The following is a 16,854-nucleotide window of genomic DNA, read 5'->3' on the forward strand; positions in this document are numbered from 1 at the left end:
TTGCAACGGGTGCTTCACCAACTGTATTTAGTATGAGTAGATAAGTGGAGAGACTAAATAATACCTCTTTCTTGAACAGACCCTGAGCAGCACCTATCGTCACAGAACAGAGGGAAGAGCCGTTATCCAATCAGCGTAAACCCAGCTGCCCCCTAGCCAATCAAATTTCTTTACGCTACTGTGCCTGATCCAGCCCATCGTCCAATCAACGTCGCTCCTACCACGGGCCTGAATCTCCCTTCAACCTTCTGCTTTCTGGAGGGGCACCTTCAACCAGCTCCGTGGTGCACTGGCAGCGGCTTCCATAGATTTAAAGAACAATTGGAAATAACAGATTAACACAGACACAATGTCTTTTCTGTCTGTCAGTAGGTTAGCACCTAAACTGCTCAATTCAAAGGTAAGAGGACTTGAAACGGCCTTAATGCCACTTTAGAAGTCAAAGTTGTTGATGCTATCTACAGAAGCTAACCGTCGTTTAGCGGGCTAGCGAGGTAATGGCAAGCTAGCTATCATTAGCTAGCTTAGCCAACCACATTGTGAAATGCTGTTAACTAAGAGCCTGGCTAATAATTGCGTAAACAGTGTAACGGCTTTTAGGAGTTTGCTCAATTTCTTGGTGTTTTTGTATCTGGATGCTGTAATGGTAACGTTTACGTTGTACTGTTTGTGAACTTGTCTCCTGTTAGCTAACGTGCTACTTGTGCTGGCCTGGTATCGTCACCGCCTGTCTGAACATGTTTCTTTAACCAGACGTTAGTGACTTAGACTGTGTTAAGTGGGAACGACTAACCACGTCCCGTTTCTTTTGTTATAAGTAAATAACTGTTATTATTGATCGGCCACTGACACGGATTAAACTTCGTCTAACACAACACCCCTGGTCGACCTTCAGGTTAACATTTCAGCCAATTCTCTAACGTCACATCATTAGATGAGATTCTCCTAAATGTAAAAGTTACACAGCACTGTGGGAACAACGTGTTTTAGTCTGGATTCAGACATCCAACGTCAGTTTTTAAGTGTATAATCTCAGTTTTTGATATTTTATCGTGTGATTTAAAATATTGCTTTAATAATTAACTTGACATGTTGTGATGATACCACAAGGCTTTGCATGTTCAGGCCAGCCCTCTGAAACACTTCCAATCATTGATTAAAGGTAGTTGCCCCACGTGCTGACTGTAATCTTCCAATGACTGAAATCTAGTGTTTTACTCCACTGACCTCTCAGTCTAGATTGCTGACACTGAACGAATGACCCTACAGACCCCCCCCCCCCCCAAAAAAAAGTATTCAGCGATCAAATCCTTTTTCAAACTGGGGGGTTTGTAATCCTGTCACTGTCTTGTAATGTAATTAGGAATATGTAGATATAACACTCACCCTTTCTCCCTTATCAACTGTAATCTTTGCTCAGAAGTTTTGTTAGTGGTCTGTTTTGCAGCGGCATATTATTCTTGGCCATAAAATGTTTGGTTTCTGAACTATTTATGATAGTCATGTGATTCATGCTCTGAGGGCATCGGGGTACTGTCAATGTGGTTTCTTGACTCAGATGATTCCAGTTTTGTGTTTTTGCCTACTATCAACAAAGTATCTTCAAGCAGGTTTAATGTTCAGATGTGTTTACCTAAGAGAACTTAAAGTGACAGCCTCTGGGTTGACTCCTATACCCTTCTGAGCAGTGTAGTTGCTCTCATCTTTCTCCCAAACAGGACGGTGGGAGTGATTGAGTGAAACTGCTGCTCTATATTTAAGGCCCTGAGCTGTTACATAATCTCTCTCTCAGCTTTGTCGTGTGTGTGTGTGTGCTGACGCAAGAGCCTACCTTTTGTTTTTTCTGTGAGCCTGGTTGGTGCTTTACCAGTTGTGGTTACAAGGAGGGGATCCCATTGTGAGCAGAGCCAGCTGTCCCCTGTCCCAGAGGCTCAGACTCCTCCCCCTTTTCCCCATTGATAATTTTGATAATCTGACAGAGGAGTCTTGTTTCAGTGGTGAGCAGCAGCGAGCTCAACTTCTCACCACTGAGCTTTCAATGAGATTACCAGCCTCCAAACACTTTCAGAAACAGGGCCAGTAGTTTTTTTTTTTTTTAATCTCTCGTACATCCCCGAGTCTTGTTCCAGCAACAGTCCGAGGCTTAAGAACCCAAGGCACCAATTATCATAGAAAAATGTTTGATCTCTCAGTGTAAGGAGTCTTTTTTTTCTGTCACATAGCTCATCTTGGCAAATGTACGCCGGCCGATCATTAATGCTCAGCTAGATGGGACACATTGAAAATCATTTGTATGTTGCCAGACTTTTCTTAGTCATTTTTATGCTTATAAAATTGTCTTTATTGACCTTGCTTGTTTCTCATTTTTTTGTGAGTCACAGTGAAGCATGTTAGTATATGTGGTAGTCCATTAAAATGCCCTGATTGTGTGGCATTGGGTTTTATTTAATGACACGCGTTGTGATGTTTGATAGAAGTAGAGCAGCGTTCGTACGATCAGGGTAATCCCCGATGCATCATGGCACTTACTCGTTGCAGCTGTTAGTATTAATCTGCCTATTCACCCCATCTCAATTAATCTGAATGAATTGAGATGAGAAAGTAACTCAATTCAAAAGGGATAAAAATGGAGATAGTTAAACACTTGAGGTATTTTTAGAGAGGAAGTGCTTGTCAAGGCTGTACGGGAGGGTTGAAGGATTTATAATTTAGACCCTTTTTAATTGGTAGCGTTGTACTGCAGGGTAAGCGGTCGTAAATAATCTGAAATTATAAATTGAAGAACTAGAAAATGTTTTGGTTTTAAAGTCTGTCTTTGTTTATTTAGTTCATAGATGTCGTTAGCTGGAGGACCATCAATAAAAAAGAACTGTAGTTCTCTATGTGGTCTGAAAATATGTGTCTTATGACTTGAGCCGCTGCAAAGTTGTCTAGGTTCATGTGTAAGGAGTGTTAGAAGCCTAGAGATGCTGCTGTGGCCCTTACCTTTTTTTATTAGGATTTGTGATGATATTAGTATTGCTTCTAATACTCAAAGTCCTTTTTATTTTGTCTGCTCCGCAGAATGCCACCTACTTCCTTGTGGCTGCCAGAAATGCCAGCGCAACAACAACAGTAAGTACACTACGTTCACTCCAGGGTAGTCTGCTTGCTTCAAATTATAACCTGGTTAATATGCTGTAGTATAAGACACTTGTTTGTGTTCTCTTGAGTTACTAAAATGTTTACATAAAGTCTGTTTGTTTAACCCCAGTTCACATTGGAGGAATGTGTTTTTCTTGGAAGACAAGATGTTTGTTCAACGGCTTCGCTGATGGAACGTTGTGCTTTTTTACAGAATCTGAAGGATGTTCTGGCAGACCTCATCCCCAAAGAACAGACCAGGATCAAGAACTTTAAACAACAGTATGGCAAAACCAACATAGGACAGGTTTCTGTTGACATGGTGAGTGACTCTTAGAGGGTTAAATATATCAAAGGATCAGAATAAACCGACAAAGCCAAGATTCTTGTGATCCACTATGTCAATGAAGGAAGGAGCATCTAGGCCATCTACAATGATGTGGATTAGACGAGGGCATGTTGGCGTCACCTAATCCGTCTAGGCCTGCACAGCCTCATTTACTGCGTCAGGTATCACTGATCGGTCGTCTCCCTCAGAGTTCACAGTATGAAGCTATACTGCCATGTGGACAAAGCTAGTTCCATTATGAGAGAGAATCTGCTGGCGAGCATCTTCTCTGTGGTCAGGGGGCCGGCGCTTCTGGTGTCTTTGAGCCGGGGAAGAGGGACCAACTTTATATGTTATGTTTACAAACCGCAACCGACAAATCCTACTCATTCTGACTTTAACGTTGAGTAGGATTTAGGTTTTTTCTTCCTTTCTTTGTAATAGTGCTGGGGTGAGATTCGTCAACGTAATCGAGGTCACCCATTACCAAACTACGTCCGTTTGTGCAGCGCGTGTCAGTACGTCGCAAGAATGGCTGCGCCCGGTCAAAGCATGCATGTCCCCTTAAAAACAAGATGCAGCTAAAAAAACTCAATCATCATTAGTGCGGAAGTATTTTAGACAGAGACCAGACAATGAGGCGCTCTGTAAGCTCTCCAAATTGGACATGACTTATCACACCCGCACAAACCGATAGCCAAAGCATCCCGCAGCGCTTTGTCAAGGCGGCTCCATGTCCCGTTTTCCTTTGGTCGTGACCAGAGCATGACATCCACAAGCGGAACGCGTTCCTTTTCTAAATGTTTCTTCATCGCCCCCATGTTGAGTCATTTCTGCAACCGCTGCTGTTATAGTAAAGTAACGTGTGATCCAACATTGTGAGTCACCCGTTTGATATTTTTGGTTTACTTTAACGGCCATGTAAGAGTGAGAAAATGACTAAAACTTAGGTAACAAACTGTCGTTACAGTGTGTAAATCTCTTGATTATGTTAACTGTATATTACGCTAGGGATGAAATACATCCATGTCCAAACCACTTAAAGTTTGAAGTGAGGTGCTTAAGTAAATATACTGATTCTCCAGTTTAGAGGAAGGGTCGTTATAACATACAGTGATTTCAATTAATCAATGCTTCACAACAATCCTTTTGAATTTGATGCCCAGTTAGACATCTGTCAAATACGCTCTATATTCTCGTTACATTTGTGTGTTTTTAAGAGAATATGATAGAATACAATATTAAAATATGACTTGGACAAGATATTTATTTGGAGTAAGTTAATTTGTATGCTAATCTTGAATTAAAAATCATTAGATTAATTGCCTAATCAAAAAAAATAATTGTTGAATTCATCGATAACAATCATTTGTAAAAGACTTGGCAGCCATTGACAAAATTGGCTGTTGTTGAGCTTCATTCAGAGGATTTTGTCTTTAAAGGTCCAATGTTACGTAACTGTTGTTACTGCAAACACAGAACTGTATACATGGTAATAACAAGACAGTTTTCAGTATGCAATGCCACTAATATGCTTGTGTTTTCATCCACAGGTCTATGGAGGTATGAGGGGCATGAAGGGTCTGGTGTACGAGACCTCCGTCTTGGATCCTGATGAGGTCAGTTTGCCTCAAAAGTGGCACAAAGCCTTCAGGTGGTTTTATCATTTTAAGGCTCTTGGCTTTTTGGTAGATTAGCCTGCCCCAAAGGCTCTTATCTTGATTTCTCTTTTTTAATTAAGCTGAGAGCTTTCAGGGGCAGAGCCATATATCTTGTTAAAGACTTGGTTTGTCAACTGGAAAAACTAAAGTACCCTGGACTTTAAAAACTATCCAACCGAAAAATCCAACCCAGTGTTGCCAACTCTTTGCCAATGAAAGACGCTTGCAGCAATGGCTGTCAGAGCATTTGATTCATTGATTGCTGTCAGGGTGTAATTAGAATTTTAACACAAAAAAAAAGATTTTTGAAGAACATTACCAACCCTGCCTTTTTTTTTTAACAGGCCACCACATGCAATAACATATTAAATGGTAGAGTCAGAGCTCATGTTGGCAGCTTGTCATCACTCACTTGATGGTGCTTTTCAGGATCATTTATTTATTTCTCTCTCTCTCTCCATTGACACACAGGGCATCCGCTTCCGGGGCTACAGCATTCCGGAGTGTCAGCAGTTGCTGCCTAAAGGTCCAGGCGGTGACGAGCCTCTGCCGGAGGGCCTCTTCTGGCTGCTGGTCACGGGACAGGTGCCCACTGAGGAGCAGGTGAGTGGCAGAGCAGCGCTGGAGCTTCGAAGATAAACAAGTTGTAATGAGGGAGGACTGTGCAGCTGTTCATCCACCCCATGTTTCAGCATTTTCTAAATGAAATATTCCTGCAGAATCGTGAATATTAGATGAAGGTGACAGATGTTGGATCAGTTCAAAGAGTAGCTTGATAATGTGAGTGCCAACATGATTACTGTTGCCGACGACTTTGTCAATTATGTATGACTCCAGAAAAGCATCTCATATATACTCAAGATTGCTTTATAACTGGGGAACACGACACTTTCATTACCTTTCTTAAATAAGCATTTTATTGCTGCCAGCTATGTCTTTGAAGAGTGATATGAGGGTAACCTGACTGATAAGCCTTCACCTTTTTACCTCTTAACCCCTCTGTTCTTTTCTAATGCATCTGCAGGATAAGTTAGTTTCTCCCTAACAAACTATTTTCCTTCTACTTGTAAAAGCATTGCACCGCTTCATTGGCACTGTGGTTGCTGTTACAATTTAATTTATGCACACGTAGCACATTTGTTATCTTATCTTGACGTTGAAAGAGCAGAGAGAGTGAACTCTATTGCGTGCTCCTGTTCCTCCAGGTGAGCTGGGTGTCCAAAGAGTGGGCGAAGAGAGCAGCCCTCCCCTCTCACGTTGTCACCATGCTGGATAATTTCCCCACAAACCTGCACCCCATGTCTCAGTTCAGTGCTGCCATCACGGCTCTGAACAGCGAGAGCAGCTTTGCCCGGGCTTATTCTGAGGGCGTCCACAAGTCCAAGTACTGGGAGGTGAGTTTACGTCTACACTCGCATGGAAATCTCATCTTAAACCGGTGTGGTGGCTTGTTTGCCGTTTACTTTAGTTCATCCCTTTTTGTGTTTGGTTCTCTTAGTTTGTCTATGAAGACTCCATGGATTTGATCGCCAAGCTGCCCTGCATTGCCGCCAAGATCTACCGCAACCTGTACCGCGAAGGCAGCAGCATCGGAGCCATCGACTCAAACCTGGACTGGTCCCACAACTTCACCAACATGCTGGGCTACAGCGATGCCCAGTTCACTGAGCTGATGAGGCTCTACCTCACCATCCACAGGTGCAACTTCAAGCTCACCTGTCACATTATCAACTAGAGTTTGAGTTTGTAGGTTTTTGTTGGAGATGAGGAGCATTGGGGGGGGGGTAATGCTTTGGTAAAGCAAGCAACTGAAAAACCTGTCTAATATTATACTTCAATAACATTTGATACTAAAGTAATGAGTGTTATTTGACTCTAGTAACCCTTGTGTCGCTAAAGCCTGTCATCTCTAGAGCTACGCTGTAAAAACATCTACATTTAGACCTTTATACACTGTTCAGTTTATCTCAAGGCACCTCACATGATTGGTCTTGTTTAGCCATGCCATGCACGGGCCTGTCAGTCAAAGTTTGTGTGGTGCAACTTCTACTGTTATCAAAGTAATAAATACTGGGTGATATCATTTTACACAACCTGTAGTTTTATTAGGCGTCAGACCTACTTACCAAGCAGAACCTGCTATCAAAGGTAGTAATGCATTTCACTTTTAAACCAACCAGGTAAATAGATCCTTTACATTAAAATCAGTGATTTGATAGCAGTTTGCCACTCGCTGTTGAAATGTAGTGGATGCCAGTTTAATCTCAGACAAGATGTCACTTTTTGTTTTGTTTTAATTTGAATGTATATATTTGTTTCGTGATGTTCCAGTGACCACGAAGGAGGTAATGTCAGTGCACATACCAGCCACCTGGTGGGCAGTGCGCTGTCTGACCCCTACCTTTCCTTCAGCGCTGCCATGAACGGTCTGGCTGGTCCTCTGCATGGCCTCGCTAATCAGGTTCGTACCAAGCAAATCATTATTTTCACGAAAATGCAATTCTGCTAAAGGCCGTGTTTATCGACGTCCCTCGACTAGTCTCCCAGTAGGCATTTCTTTCACAGGCGACATTTTGCTGCTTTGGTTTTATGGTTTTCATGTCTTACTGGGACACTTGAACATATCTTTAGTATTATTATGAGACACATTTCCCTGTCGTAGTATTTCTTACTGAAATGCAGCACAAGCTCATATAATATCAAGGAAAAGTCTGAATCGTGTGCATTCTGTTATTAGGAATGAATGTTTATTGTGTATAATGACTGTGTTTTATTCTGCATCTCACAGGAGGTACTGGTGTGGCTGACTGCCCTGCAGAAGGAGTTGGGAGGAGAGGTGTCTGATGAGAAGATGAGGGATTACATCTGGAACACTCTGAAGTCTGGAAGGGTGAAGACACCAGTTCCTCTACCAACTCTAGAAGTGTTGTAATGTACTGTCGTTGATCCGTACGGATAATATCGAAATTGGAGGAGTTACAAAACCGCCCAAAACAACTGCAGTCTCATTCATGTGTTGGGTCTACAAAACGCGCACTACGGGCTTCATATCTGGTCAGTTACAGAATAGCAAGAAAGGGGCTACCTCACACAATCGCCTAAGACGAGTCTACTTGCAGACAATCTGGCCAATCTTCTGGTGTCCGTTACCTTTTCGGCGGCACAGGCTCTGAGCCTGTGCGTGTGTCCTCGCCATCCTTATTGCTCTTTAAAAATGACGCCTTGTGTAACTGAAATTTATTGAGACTTTGTTGCAGTGTTTCGGGGCATTTTCACACCTGTAGTTTGTTTGCTTTGTTCCGATTCAGGGATTAATATGATACAATGTTGCAGTTGCCCCTTTGTTCGGTTTGTGTTCACACTGCAACATCTTGTCAACAAACGCCGCACGCGAGCAAACTGTTCTGTCATTGGTCCGATTTTTATGCGGCTATAAATAGGCTCTGTTGCTTTTTTTTTTAAATTTTATTTATTTATTTATTTATTTATTTATTTATTTATTTATTTATTTAATAAAGGTATTGGGGATTTGGGGGTGCGTGAACCCGGTGGGGATGTAGAAGGGGGTGCGTGGCCTAAAAAGTTTGGGAAGCGCTGAGTTACATTATGATGCGTTCAGGCTCTGTTCAGTGAAAATAAATTACACTGTTTTCATGATGTGTTCACATGTAATCTAAAGTGTTGTCGTCTCTCTTCGTAGGTTGTGCCAGGCTATGGCCACGCTGTCCTGAGGAAGACTGACCCACGTTACACCTGTCAGCGAGAGTTTGCCCTGAAGCACTTGCCCAACGACCCCATGTTCAAGATGGTGGCCCAGCTGTACAAGATCGTGCCCAACGTTCTCCTGGAGCAGGGCAAGGCCAAGAACCCCTGGCCCAATGTGGACGCCCACAGCGGAGTGCTGCTGCAGGTGAGAGACATGTGGTAGATCACGCACCCGTCATCCTGTGGCGGCAACTACAGACCCCCGACGGGCCTGACTCTCTCTCTCTCTCTCTCTCCTCTGTCTGCAGTACTACGGAATGAGCGAGATGAATTACTACACCGTGCTGTTCGGCGTGTCCCGAGCCCTCGGCGTGTTGGCTCAGCTGGTGTGGAGTAGAGCCCTGGGCTTCCCCTTGGAGCGCCCCAAGTCCATGAGCACAGATGGACTGATGACACTGGTGGGAGCCAAGTCCGGCTGAAGAACCACCTGAGAAAGAGCTGGGGGGGGGGGGTGTTAGTGTGAAGGGTGGGGAGGAGGTGGAAACATCAAAAGGCAGACATAAGTGGTTGACCCCCTGTCATTTCCAACCCCAGGGATTCAAAGAGACAGTACGCTTTTAATGTCATTTCAGAAAAGAAGGGCCTTTTTTTAAATTAAAAAAACGTCACACTATTTAGTGTTTGAGTGCGTTTAGTTTAAAAGACAAGTTTTCCCATAAGGTCTCCAAAACTTCAGACGCATAAATGTACCCTATAGTAGGCTCCAACAATGTACCATTATAAGTCTGCTAGCATCCCCTGTGCAGCGTCTGTGTGTTTGTCACTGGGCACCGGGTCTGAACTATGACTAAGCAGCAGCATCCAAAGGGAATTGTGGAAGTGAATAAACGCTTCCTTCTGTATTTGTTTAAAGATCTAAAGTTAAATACGTGACTCGACCTTTGCTTTTTTTTCGGCTAATCCAGTAATTTTGTTTTAAAGGATATCCCCAAGCAAAAGACCCTTTTCCTCCAATTAAGGCTCCCCAGTTAGTTTCTTCTATGCAACGTTCCCAGATGTCGTCCCTCCCAGTCTATCCATGTGTTTCACTCCCATTTATGAACACTCCAGCTTACAATTAAGGTCCTAACCAATAAAAATTAACCAGCTGTTCAAGATAGATATTCAGAAATCGTGAAAAATTGGTTAAAAGATACTGCCCCTTTAAATCGTTGGTCCCTCCTGTTTCCTCCAACTTGTAGTTTTCTTTTTTCTTTTTTTTTTAAATGATGACCTGTATTGCCTCTATGATCAAAATAACTGATATGTCTATATAGAAATTATTCTTCCTGTTTTTTTTAATAGTTCTCTGCTCAAGAGGTCTCCTGAGTGGTGGGGAATGCAGAATGTACAGTGACAGTAAAGACAAAGGGTGTTGTAATTGGCAGCCTGTAGTAAATCCTTAAGAGCAAGCTTGAATCAAACAAAGTGAGATCGGGGGGCTGTATTTGTACAAGTCATGTCTTATTTGAGTGTATGTTTGTGACTTAATCCCCACAAGAGAGCGCTTTAAACATCAACTACTCCAAAATGAGCACTTGCTTGATTGGATTTCCTAATTTGTAGCAGTAGAGGACCCCCCCAGGTTGATTGTGTCTCTTTTACAGAGGTTTTTTTTGGTGTTGAAAATGTATAAAACTATAATCTTCGGGTTCTCATTTTGTGGTTTTATTTATACTTTGTGTACATAGGTATATATATGTATAGCTTGAATGTATGAGCTCTGTGCGATCACTTGCTTGTAATGACCACAATGATTACCGTAGTTTACCAACAATGTAGTGTCCAGCCTCACTGTGACACTCTGACAACGAACAAAAAGACAACCTGCAGCTATCTTGTATATACACGATTTCTTGCCTTGCTCTGTGGGCTTAGCCGGTGCTGTTTTTCAGGTGTTTCACTTGAATGTTTCAAGCTTGCTCTTAAGTTCTGGGTTTGTCAACACTCCATTTTTGTGTAGTTTAAATTCTTGCATCCTTTCTTTTTCTTTCCCCCAAAGCACTCTTGCTGTGTTGGTCAGTGATTCACTCGGATGTTTGGATCTCTGCTCTGCTACCATCTTCCTTCTGGCTCTTATCAGGCGTGTTTTGTTTTTTTGTAGTTTTTCCTTGTGGGTTGTTCAAGAGACGTGGTTATTTTGATCGTAGAGGAAGGGTTGGACATGATAACTGGGAGTATTCGGTGCAGGTGGATTCATCAGAGAAACACTTTGGGATCGGGGCTGGATGTGTCAAAAAGGGCAAGGTAAACTTGAGGAAAATCTAACAAAAAAAAAATAAGAAAAAGAATAAAGGTTTTTATTAACATTTTCGGAGTGTCTCATTTTCTTAAAAGTATAGAAAGGGGCCTGTAAAATAAGTCCTTTGCTCTCACTTTAAGGAGACTATTCCAATTATGTGATATTTCTAACTGATCTGCATACGCAACCACTGTAGAGTGAGGTCAGGGTCGTGCCCATCATGTCTAATTATAAAGCAGACTGTCTATTTACTCTGTCAACTTTGCGTCACTCCTGCTGAGACATGCAGCATCAGACAATAACATTTTGAATGCCCAGAGACAAAAATCTAATATTCCTGGTACACCATTAGCCCTCATGTATTCACTTCTGTATCTTCCTCTGTGACAACATACGTTTGGTTAGGCCTGAGTTTTGTATAATAAATACAATTGACATGATTGAGAAAGAAGATAGCTCCAAACACCCAGCTCTACTATTTGCTGTTATTAATAACTGTCCCAAATACCATCACCCTGCTCTGGTTTCTCGTGCCGGTCAGCTGCCTTTTGAAGAGCCGCGTCCGCCCTCTGACACCGTTTGTGGTGTTAAAGTTCAGCAGTGCTTCTTCTAAATGTGTTTCTTTACAAGTTTAAAAAAAAACTGCACACAGAGGAACAAATTACACCTTTTTTTATTTAAATAACAGAGCTCTGAAATACACACAGTATTTACAAGGACACATTTAAGCTTGCAACAGAAAAAAAGTGCAAGATTAAGAGCAAAATAATATATTCTGTTGTAGCAACTCTTCAGCCAGTGACAGTGACACGCCTCCTTCTCTATGTACATACTAGACTGTTACTGTGGGGATGGAGAGCTGAGCTGATCATATAATACTCTAAATATTTCTTTGACTTATATTGAAATCGTTTTTGAATGTTTTGGCAGCTACAATACAACTTGGCAAGAAATTCAATCTTTCGGCAACGTACTGAAAATAAAAGATTTCTAGGAAAAAGAAAAACAAACTTAAAGGGAGTTCAAATGCATTCTTACAAGATGCAACATTGCTGACAATATAAGCACCATGCCTTAATAGAATTCTAATATGGTATTAAATAGACTTGGTCTATATTAATTCATAAAGATACATCACTCGTAACATTTTACAATCTTTTTAAAAGTTGGACTGTGATCTTTCTTTTTTTAAGTCACAGTGATTTAATTAACATTCTTCATGCATTGATGATTAACTGTCCTTCACGTCCAGCGACCGTACCAACAAAGAAGGTAAAACACGTCGGCGTTGAGGACGAAACACAGCTTTGAAAATACTCAAATGTTTTATTGGGGTGTGAGACTTGGAGCATGTGACCGTAGCGCTCTGCCTGTTATGAGGAAGGTCACGCCGACTTCTTCCGTTGACATTTTGCAACTTGAACATGGTCAACATGGCAGATATACAATCAACGAACTTCAGGAGTCCGTTATGGTGGAATAAAGCCACGGGCTGCTTATACATGAAACATAAATCACAACTTAATTAAGTCACGCACGAATATTGCAAACCATAAAACACTATCTTTGCCTCTCTTAGTTACATCAATGCATAGAAGTAAAAGCTGAACTTCCCAGAAAATAAGCATGAAACCCATAGACAATGATCAATGATTGATAATGTTTTATTCTGCAGCCCTCGAGTATATTTTAAAGCAACAATGTACACGATAGAAATGTAACACCCTTCTGTGAACTGTAAAATACAAAACGCAGAGTCGGGAAACGTTTACAGCATGTTTTACATATTGATGTTAACACGGCAGCTGTATAACTCAGCTCATCAAAAGAATGTCTGTGATCATTTAGTGATAACCTGGAAAAGATATAAGATCTACAATTGTAATCCCATTTATTCGCCTCCGTTTATCACCTAATAGTTACTTGTTCTGGGCTGTAAAATAAGACATTATTAAAATTTGGCAGGCCAAGTCTCAATGTCCAAAAACACAATTCTCACAGCACATCAACGTCCAAATTAAAGCAAAATGTCCCAAACCTCAAGTGAATCGAGGGAACAGCCGACCAATGAAAAAATGACCTTTCTTCCCTGTGAGAAATGTTGCACTTCAATGATACTGTCCCAACATACAGCAACATGCAACGCCCCAACATGGCGCATTAATGTGAACCCCAATAAAACAGTAGGGATGAATAAATTAAAAAGGATGAGATGAATTATCGTTTTGCACTAGGATACGTACTATATGTCAAACAATATACTTTGAAATGAATGTAAATGGTGAAAGTAGAGGCAAAGATTAAGCTTTCCTTATACGGTATGAGCAGCTGAAGCTAAACTAAAGAGTGAACACTGAGATTTGATATCGTGTCAGTGTGGAATAGAACTGTGAGATCACAGTGAACGACAAAACTTGATCCCCGTCGAGAGCGAAAGTCTGTGCCTTTTTCTAAAAAAAAATAATAAAGGCGGTTTGGTTTAGTGTCACTGTGCTTTTCTTTTTAAATAATAGTCCAGTCTACCAACATGATGTTGCAATGATTTACGGTTTTGTTTACACAAATATAGCTTGTAACTGCCATGGAAGCGAGAGCTAAGGTGGGTTCCTTCTGATTAACAAGCATCCTTTAAGTGGAGGTAGACAGAAAGTGGACAGAGGAGATAAACTAGAGTGTGTTGAGGCAGGAATTCCAACGTAACGCTTACTAGAGTTGGCCAGGATGTCTATGTCGCGCTGGAGGGGTCTTGAAGGGATGGGCGGCTAAGAAGCATCATGCAGGTTTGGTTTGATAAAGGGACTAAAAGGTTGGTATGGTTTAAGGCCAGATGAGAACAGACGGCTGCTGAGTTCACGTCTGATGCACCTCGTGAAACATCAGCTCTCGCGGGATCCGAGTCTCTGGGCCGTAGAGCTTACCGGCTCGCCGCTCGAACGCAGCGACATTCTGCTTTACGACCTCATCGAAGAACATGGTGGCTAACTGGGAGTGCAGCAAAGAGCGGAACTCAAAAGATATCTGTCAAAGATACAAAAAAAAAAAAAAAAAATCTCTTTAGGATATGACAGAGAGTAGACAAGTCATAAAATACGGCAACTATACAATAGTTTGAATAGGAATAGGTCAACATTTTGGAAAACATGTTTATTTGCTTTCTTGTTCAGCGATATCACTCATGTAAAGCTTCGTCGAGCAGACTTCCTGGTGTCTCGCCCCGGAGAGGAGATTCCAGAAAAGCCACAGCACACGAAAAAGAAATAGTCCCACATGTAACCACCCGAAAAACTAGAACGAGCTGTTTGGACATGTCTAGGCAGGCTAACTGTCTCCCTCTACTTACAGTCTTTATGCAAAGCTACGCTAAAGCTTCATATTTACCGTACAGACTTGAGAACGGTATTGAGCTCCTCATCTAACTTTTGGCAATAAAGTGTTTTCACCACAGGAAGCAAGCTGCAGGCTACTTACAGAAAAGTCTACGGTGCAGGTGCGAGGGTAACCAGGAATACCAGGACTAAAGCGCCATATCGTCTCCAGGTGATTGAATAGCTTTCCATCCGTACACACTGCCTAAAAATCAACCCAGAGGAGACATTCTGTCATTAGAAATGAGACTTTTAAACAATGGCTGCTTGTTGGCATCACAAACATTACTCAAGACAGCGTTGCTTTCAGTCAGGTGCTGACATTTAAACGTATTCACATTGCAGCAATATCAAATACAACCATGCCATCCCACAGATATCACGTTAAACATCCGATATGAAATCATTCACAGGACTGACGAGACTCTGTGAAGCTCCTGGCACTTACTTTGACTAGATGAGGCCGGACACAAGTGATCATAGACGTGTATCTCTCCACCACCGGAGGGAACCCGACTTCAAGCTGGGCTTTGGAGTGGCCCGCTCTTTTCATGATGGTCTGGGACTTCTTACACCACGGCACAAAGTTCTTGTAGTCGTCAACATTGGCTACCACATCATGCATTTCCTGCATAGAAAAGCTATGACAAAAAAATAAAAAAAAATAAAAGCATTGCACGGTTGAGGAATAAAAACAACACATAAGTGATGGTTATTAGTAGCACATAGTGGATAATTACCCAAGTATCCTACGCTCGGAGTACTCCTTCCTTTTGTTGGTGAAACTGATGAAGTTTCTGCTTTGAGGAACAGCTGTCATGGTGTCCCAGTCTTGAAGGCAAAGCACTTTGGGAGTTCTCGTCATCAAAATGCCGCATGACGACAAGTGCCTAAAAAGTTAAGAGAAATATTTTTTTCTCTGAGCCACATTCTGGAAAGAGTGCAACGTGCCACGGGCACAGTTCCACAACATCAACATAAAAGGCCCACTACGTCCCCCTTTTCTAGATACTAAAGTCAATGAGAGAACACACAATATGCTGAACCAGGAGGCAGTGGAAGGTCCCTGTGCTGTGACTGTGCTGGTGTTTTCTGAGTTGGGCCTTTTATGTGAATAGCAAAAAGGTCTGTAATTTGACACCCACTCAGGCTACCTCTTAGCAACGTGTCCTCCAGTATGTAACCTGTTTATTCTATACACTGGCTGATGCATCACTACTTACTGGCAATAGAGACAGCTGACATTGCCTTCTGATAACATCACGATATCATACGGTAGTTCTGCAGTAACATATTTATGAGGAAGGGATAAAATCATGAAAAATACTTAAAATAAACTATCACGTGATTTCTGGCTCTCATTCAACTTGGTCAAATGCGGATGAAGTATGTTGTACCCTAACTTTTTCCGTCTTACATTACATAATACTTACATCAATTACAATACAATTGTAATGTTTATTTATGCAAGAAAAAGAATAAACCATCTTGTAACAGACATTTTCAAACTCGACATCATCAACGGTGTAGGTGTCTTTTGCTTGAATATGTATGTATTATGAACTATCAACTACAAACGGTGACATTAGCTACCAGGATATCAAAGTCCTTGCCTTAATGGAGAATTGTCACACTTTAGTGATAACATAAATACGTCAACCGTGATAAAGTTAGCTTGTAACCTTCCCTCTCTTCTACCCTTCGGTCCAAAAAGAGACGGTTGTCATTGACTCCGTTTTGTAGGACTCGCTGTGTCTCGCTTACCTAATGCTCTGTCGCAGGCATCCTCTCTGCACCCCCGTGAGACACGAGCGAGGGGAGCCCACGGAGGCGATCTGGAGAAAGTCACTAAACGTCCGCACACCCATGGGCAACCGCCGGGCACTGGCCGTGGCTGCCATCAAATCAGCGAAGATAGATCCTGGGATTCAAAGATCCGGTCCAAACACCCTGCTTCCGTGTGGGTATAGCAATGCCAACGTCGGTGTAGTTGTAGCTAATAGCCGAATAACTAGCTAGTTGATTTTAGTCACTTCAACAACGCCCTCCTGCCGCTTTTAGAGCTGTCGGCGTAACCAACGTTAGTTTCGGTAACGTCAGTTAGCTGCCAACGTTAGCCAACGTTCGCTAACACGGTTTCATAACGAGCCCGGACGAGCTAAACGCGACATAAAGCCGCGTTCCTCTTTTTTTCCCCTGACAATACTCGCATCACTCCACGTTTCGATCCACACACTCGCAATACAATTAAATTATGTGGGGGTAGTTTTGGTTTTAAATATCGTTTAAATACCGCCCAACCGCCAACGACCTTCTTGTGCCTAAATAAAACGCCGGTGGGACAAGCTGTTCCTTTCTTCTTCGTCTTCTTCTCTAAATTGATTGGCGGAT

General features: G+C 42.0%; 2 protein-coding genes across 3 annotated transcripts; one reads left to right on the forward strand and one right to left on the reverse strand.

Moving 5' to 3' along the window:
- Positions 1–251: 251 nt before the first annotated feature.
- cs (citrate synthase) lies at positions 252–11,168 on the forward strand. Of its 2 annotated transcripts, none has more exons than XM_068733773.1 (11): positions 252–400; positions 3,064–3,114; positions 3,338–3,445; positions 5,005–5,070; positions 5,584–5,715; positions 6,318–6,506; positions 6,611–6,810; positions 7,444–7,573; positions 7,901–8,002; positions 8,813–9,022; positions 9,126–11,168. In XM_068733773.1, exons 1-11 carry the CDS (start codon positions 350–352, stop codon positions 9,294–9,296), a joined length of 1,410 nt encoding a protein of 469 aa, XP_068589874.1. In that variant the 5' UTR covers positions 252–349; the 3' UTR covers positions 9,297–11,168. The 2 variants fall into 2 exon arrangements, with proteins under 2 accessions (XP_068589874.1, XP_068589875.1); XM_068733774.1 differs by lacking the exon at positions 252–400 and adding an exon at positions 2,612–2,615 and having other exon boundaries at positions 3,062–3,114.
- Positions 11,169–11,755: 587 nt separating this feature from the next.
- Positions 11,756–16,819, reverse strand: coq10a (coenzyme Q10A). The gene is made up of 5 exons (XM_068733775.1): positions 16,228–16,819; positions 15,204–15,353; positions 14,912–15,104; positions 14,567–14,668; positions 11,756–14,116 (listed from the first exon to the last, which is right to left on the reverse strand). The coding sequence occupies exons 1-5, from the start codon at positions 16,362–16,364 to the stop codon at positions 13,949–13,951; spliced, it is 750 nt and encodes a 249-aa protein (XP_068589876.1). The 5' UTR covers positions 16,365–16,819; the 3' UTR covers positions 11,756–13,948.
- Positions 16,820–16,854: the final 35 nt, after the last annotated feature.

The sequence above is a fragment of the Cebidichthys violaceus genome, unplaced genomic scaffold (genome assembly GCF_023349555.1).
Source record: "Cebidichthys violaceus isolate CVI_PGR_0920_01 unplaced genomic scaffold, fCebVio1.0.p SCAF_6, whole genome shotgun sequence".
Classification (NCBI taxonomy): domain Eukaryota; kingdom Metazoa; phylum Chordata; class Actinopteri; order Perciformes; family Stichaeidae; genus Cebidichthys; species Cebidichthys violaceus.

Excerpts from the sequence above, each read along its gene's own strand:
- cs (XM_068733773.1), top strand. The coding sequence starts at position 350 with ATGTCTTTTCTGTCTGTCAGTAGGTTAGCACCTAAACTGCTCAATTCA. Across the intron at positions 3,115-3,337 it reads ATGCCAGCGCAACAACAACA|AATCTGAAGGATGTTCTGGC; the intron begins GTAAGTACACTA and ends GCTTTTTTACAG. Across the intron at positions 6,811-7,443 it reads CTCTACCTCACCATCCACAG|TGACCACGAAGGAGGTAATG; the intron begins GTGCAACTTCAA and ends GTGATGTTCCAG.
- coq10a (XM_068733775.1), bottom strand. The coding sequence starts at position 16,364 with ATGGCAGCCACGGCCAGTGCCCGGCGGTTGCCCATGGGTGTGCGGACG. Across the intron at positions 15,105-15,203 it reads TCCGAGCGTAGGATACTTGG|CTTTTCTATGCAGGAAATGC; the intron begins GTAATTATCCAC and ends TTTTTGTCATAG. Across the intron at positions 14,669-14,911 it reads TCCGGCCTCATCTAGTCAAA|GCAGTGTGTACGGATGGAAA; the intron begins GTAAGTGCCAGG and ends GTTGATTTTTAG.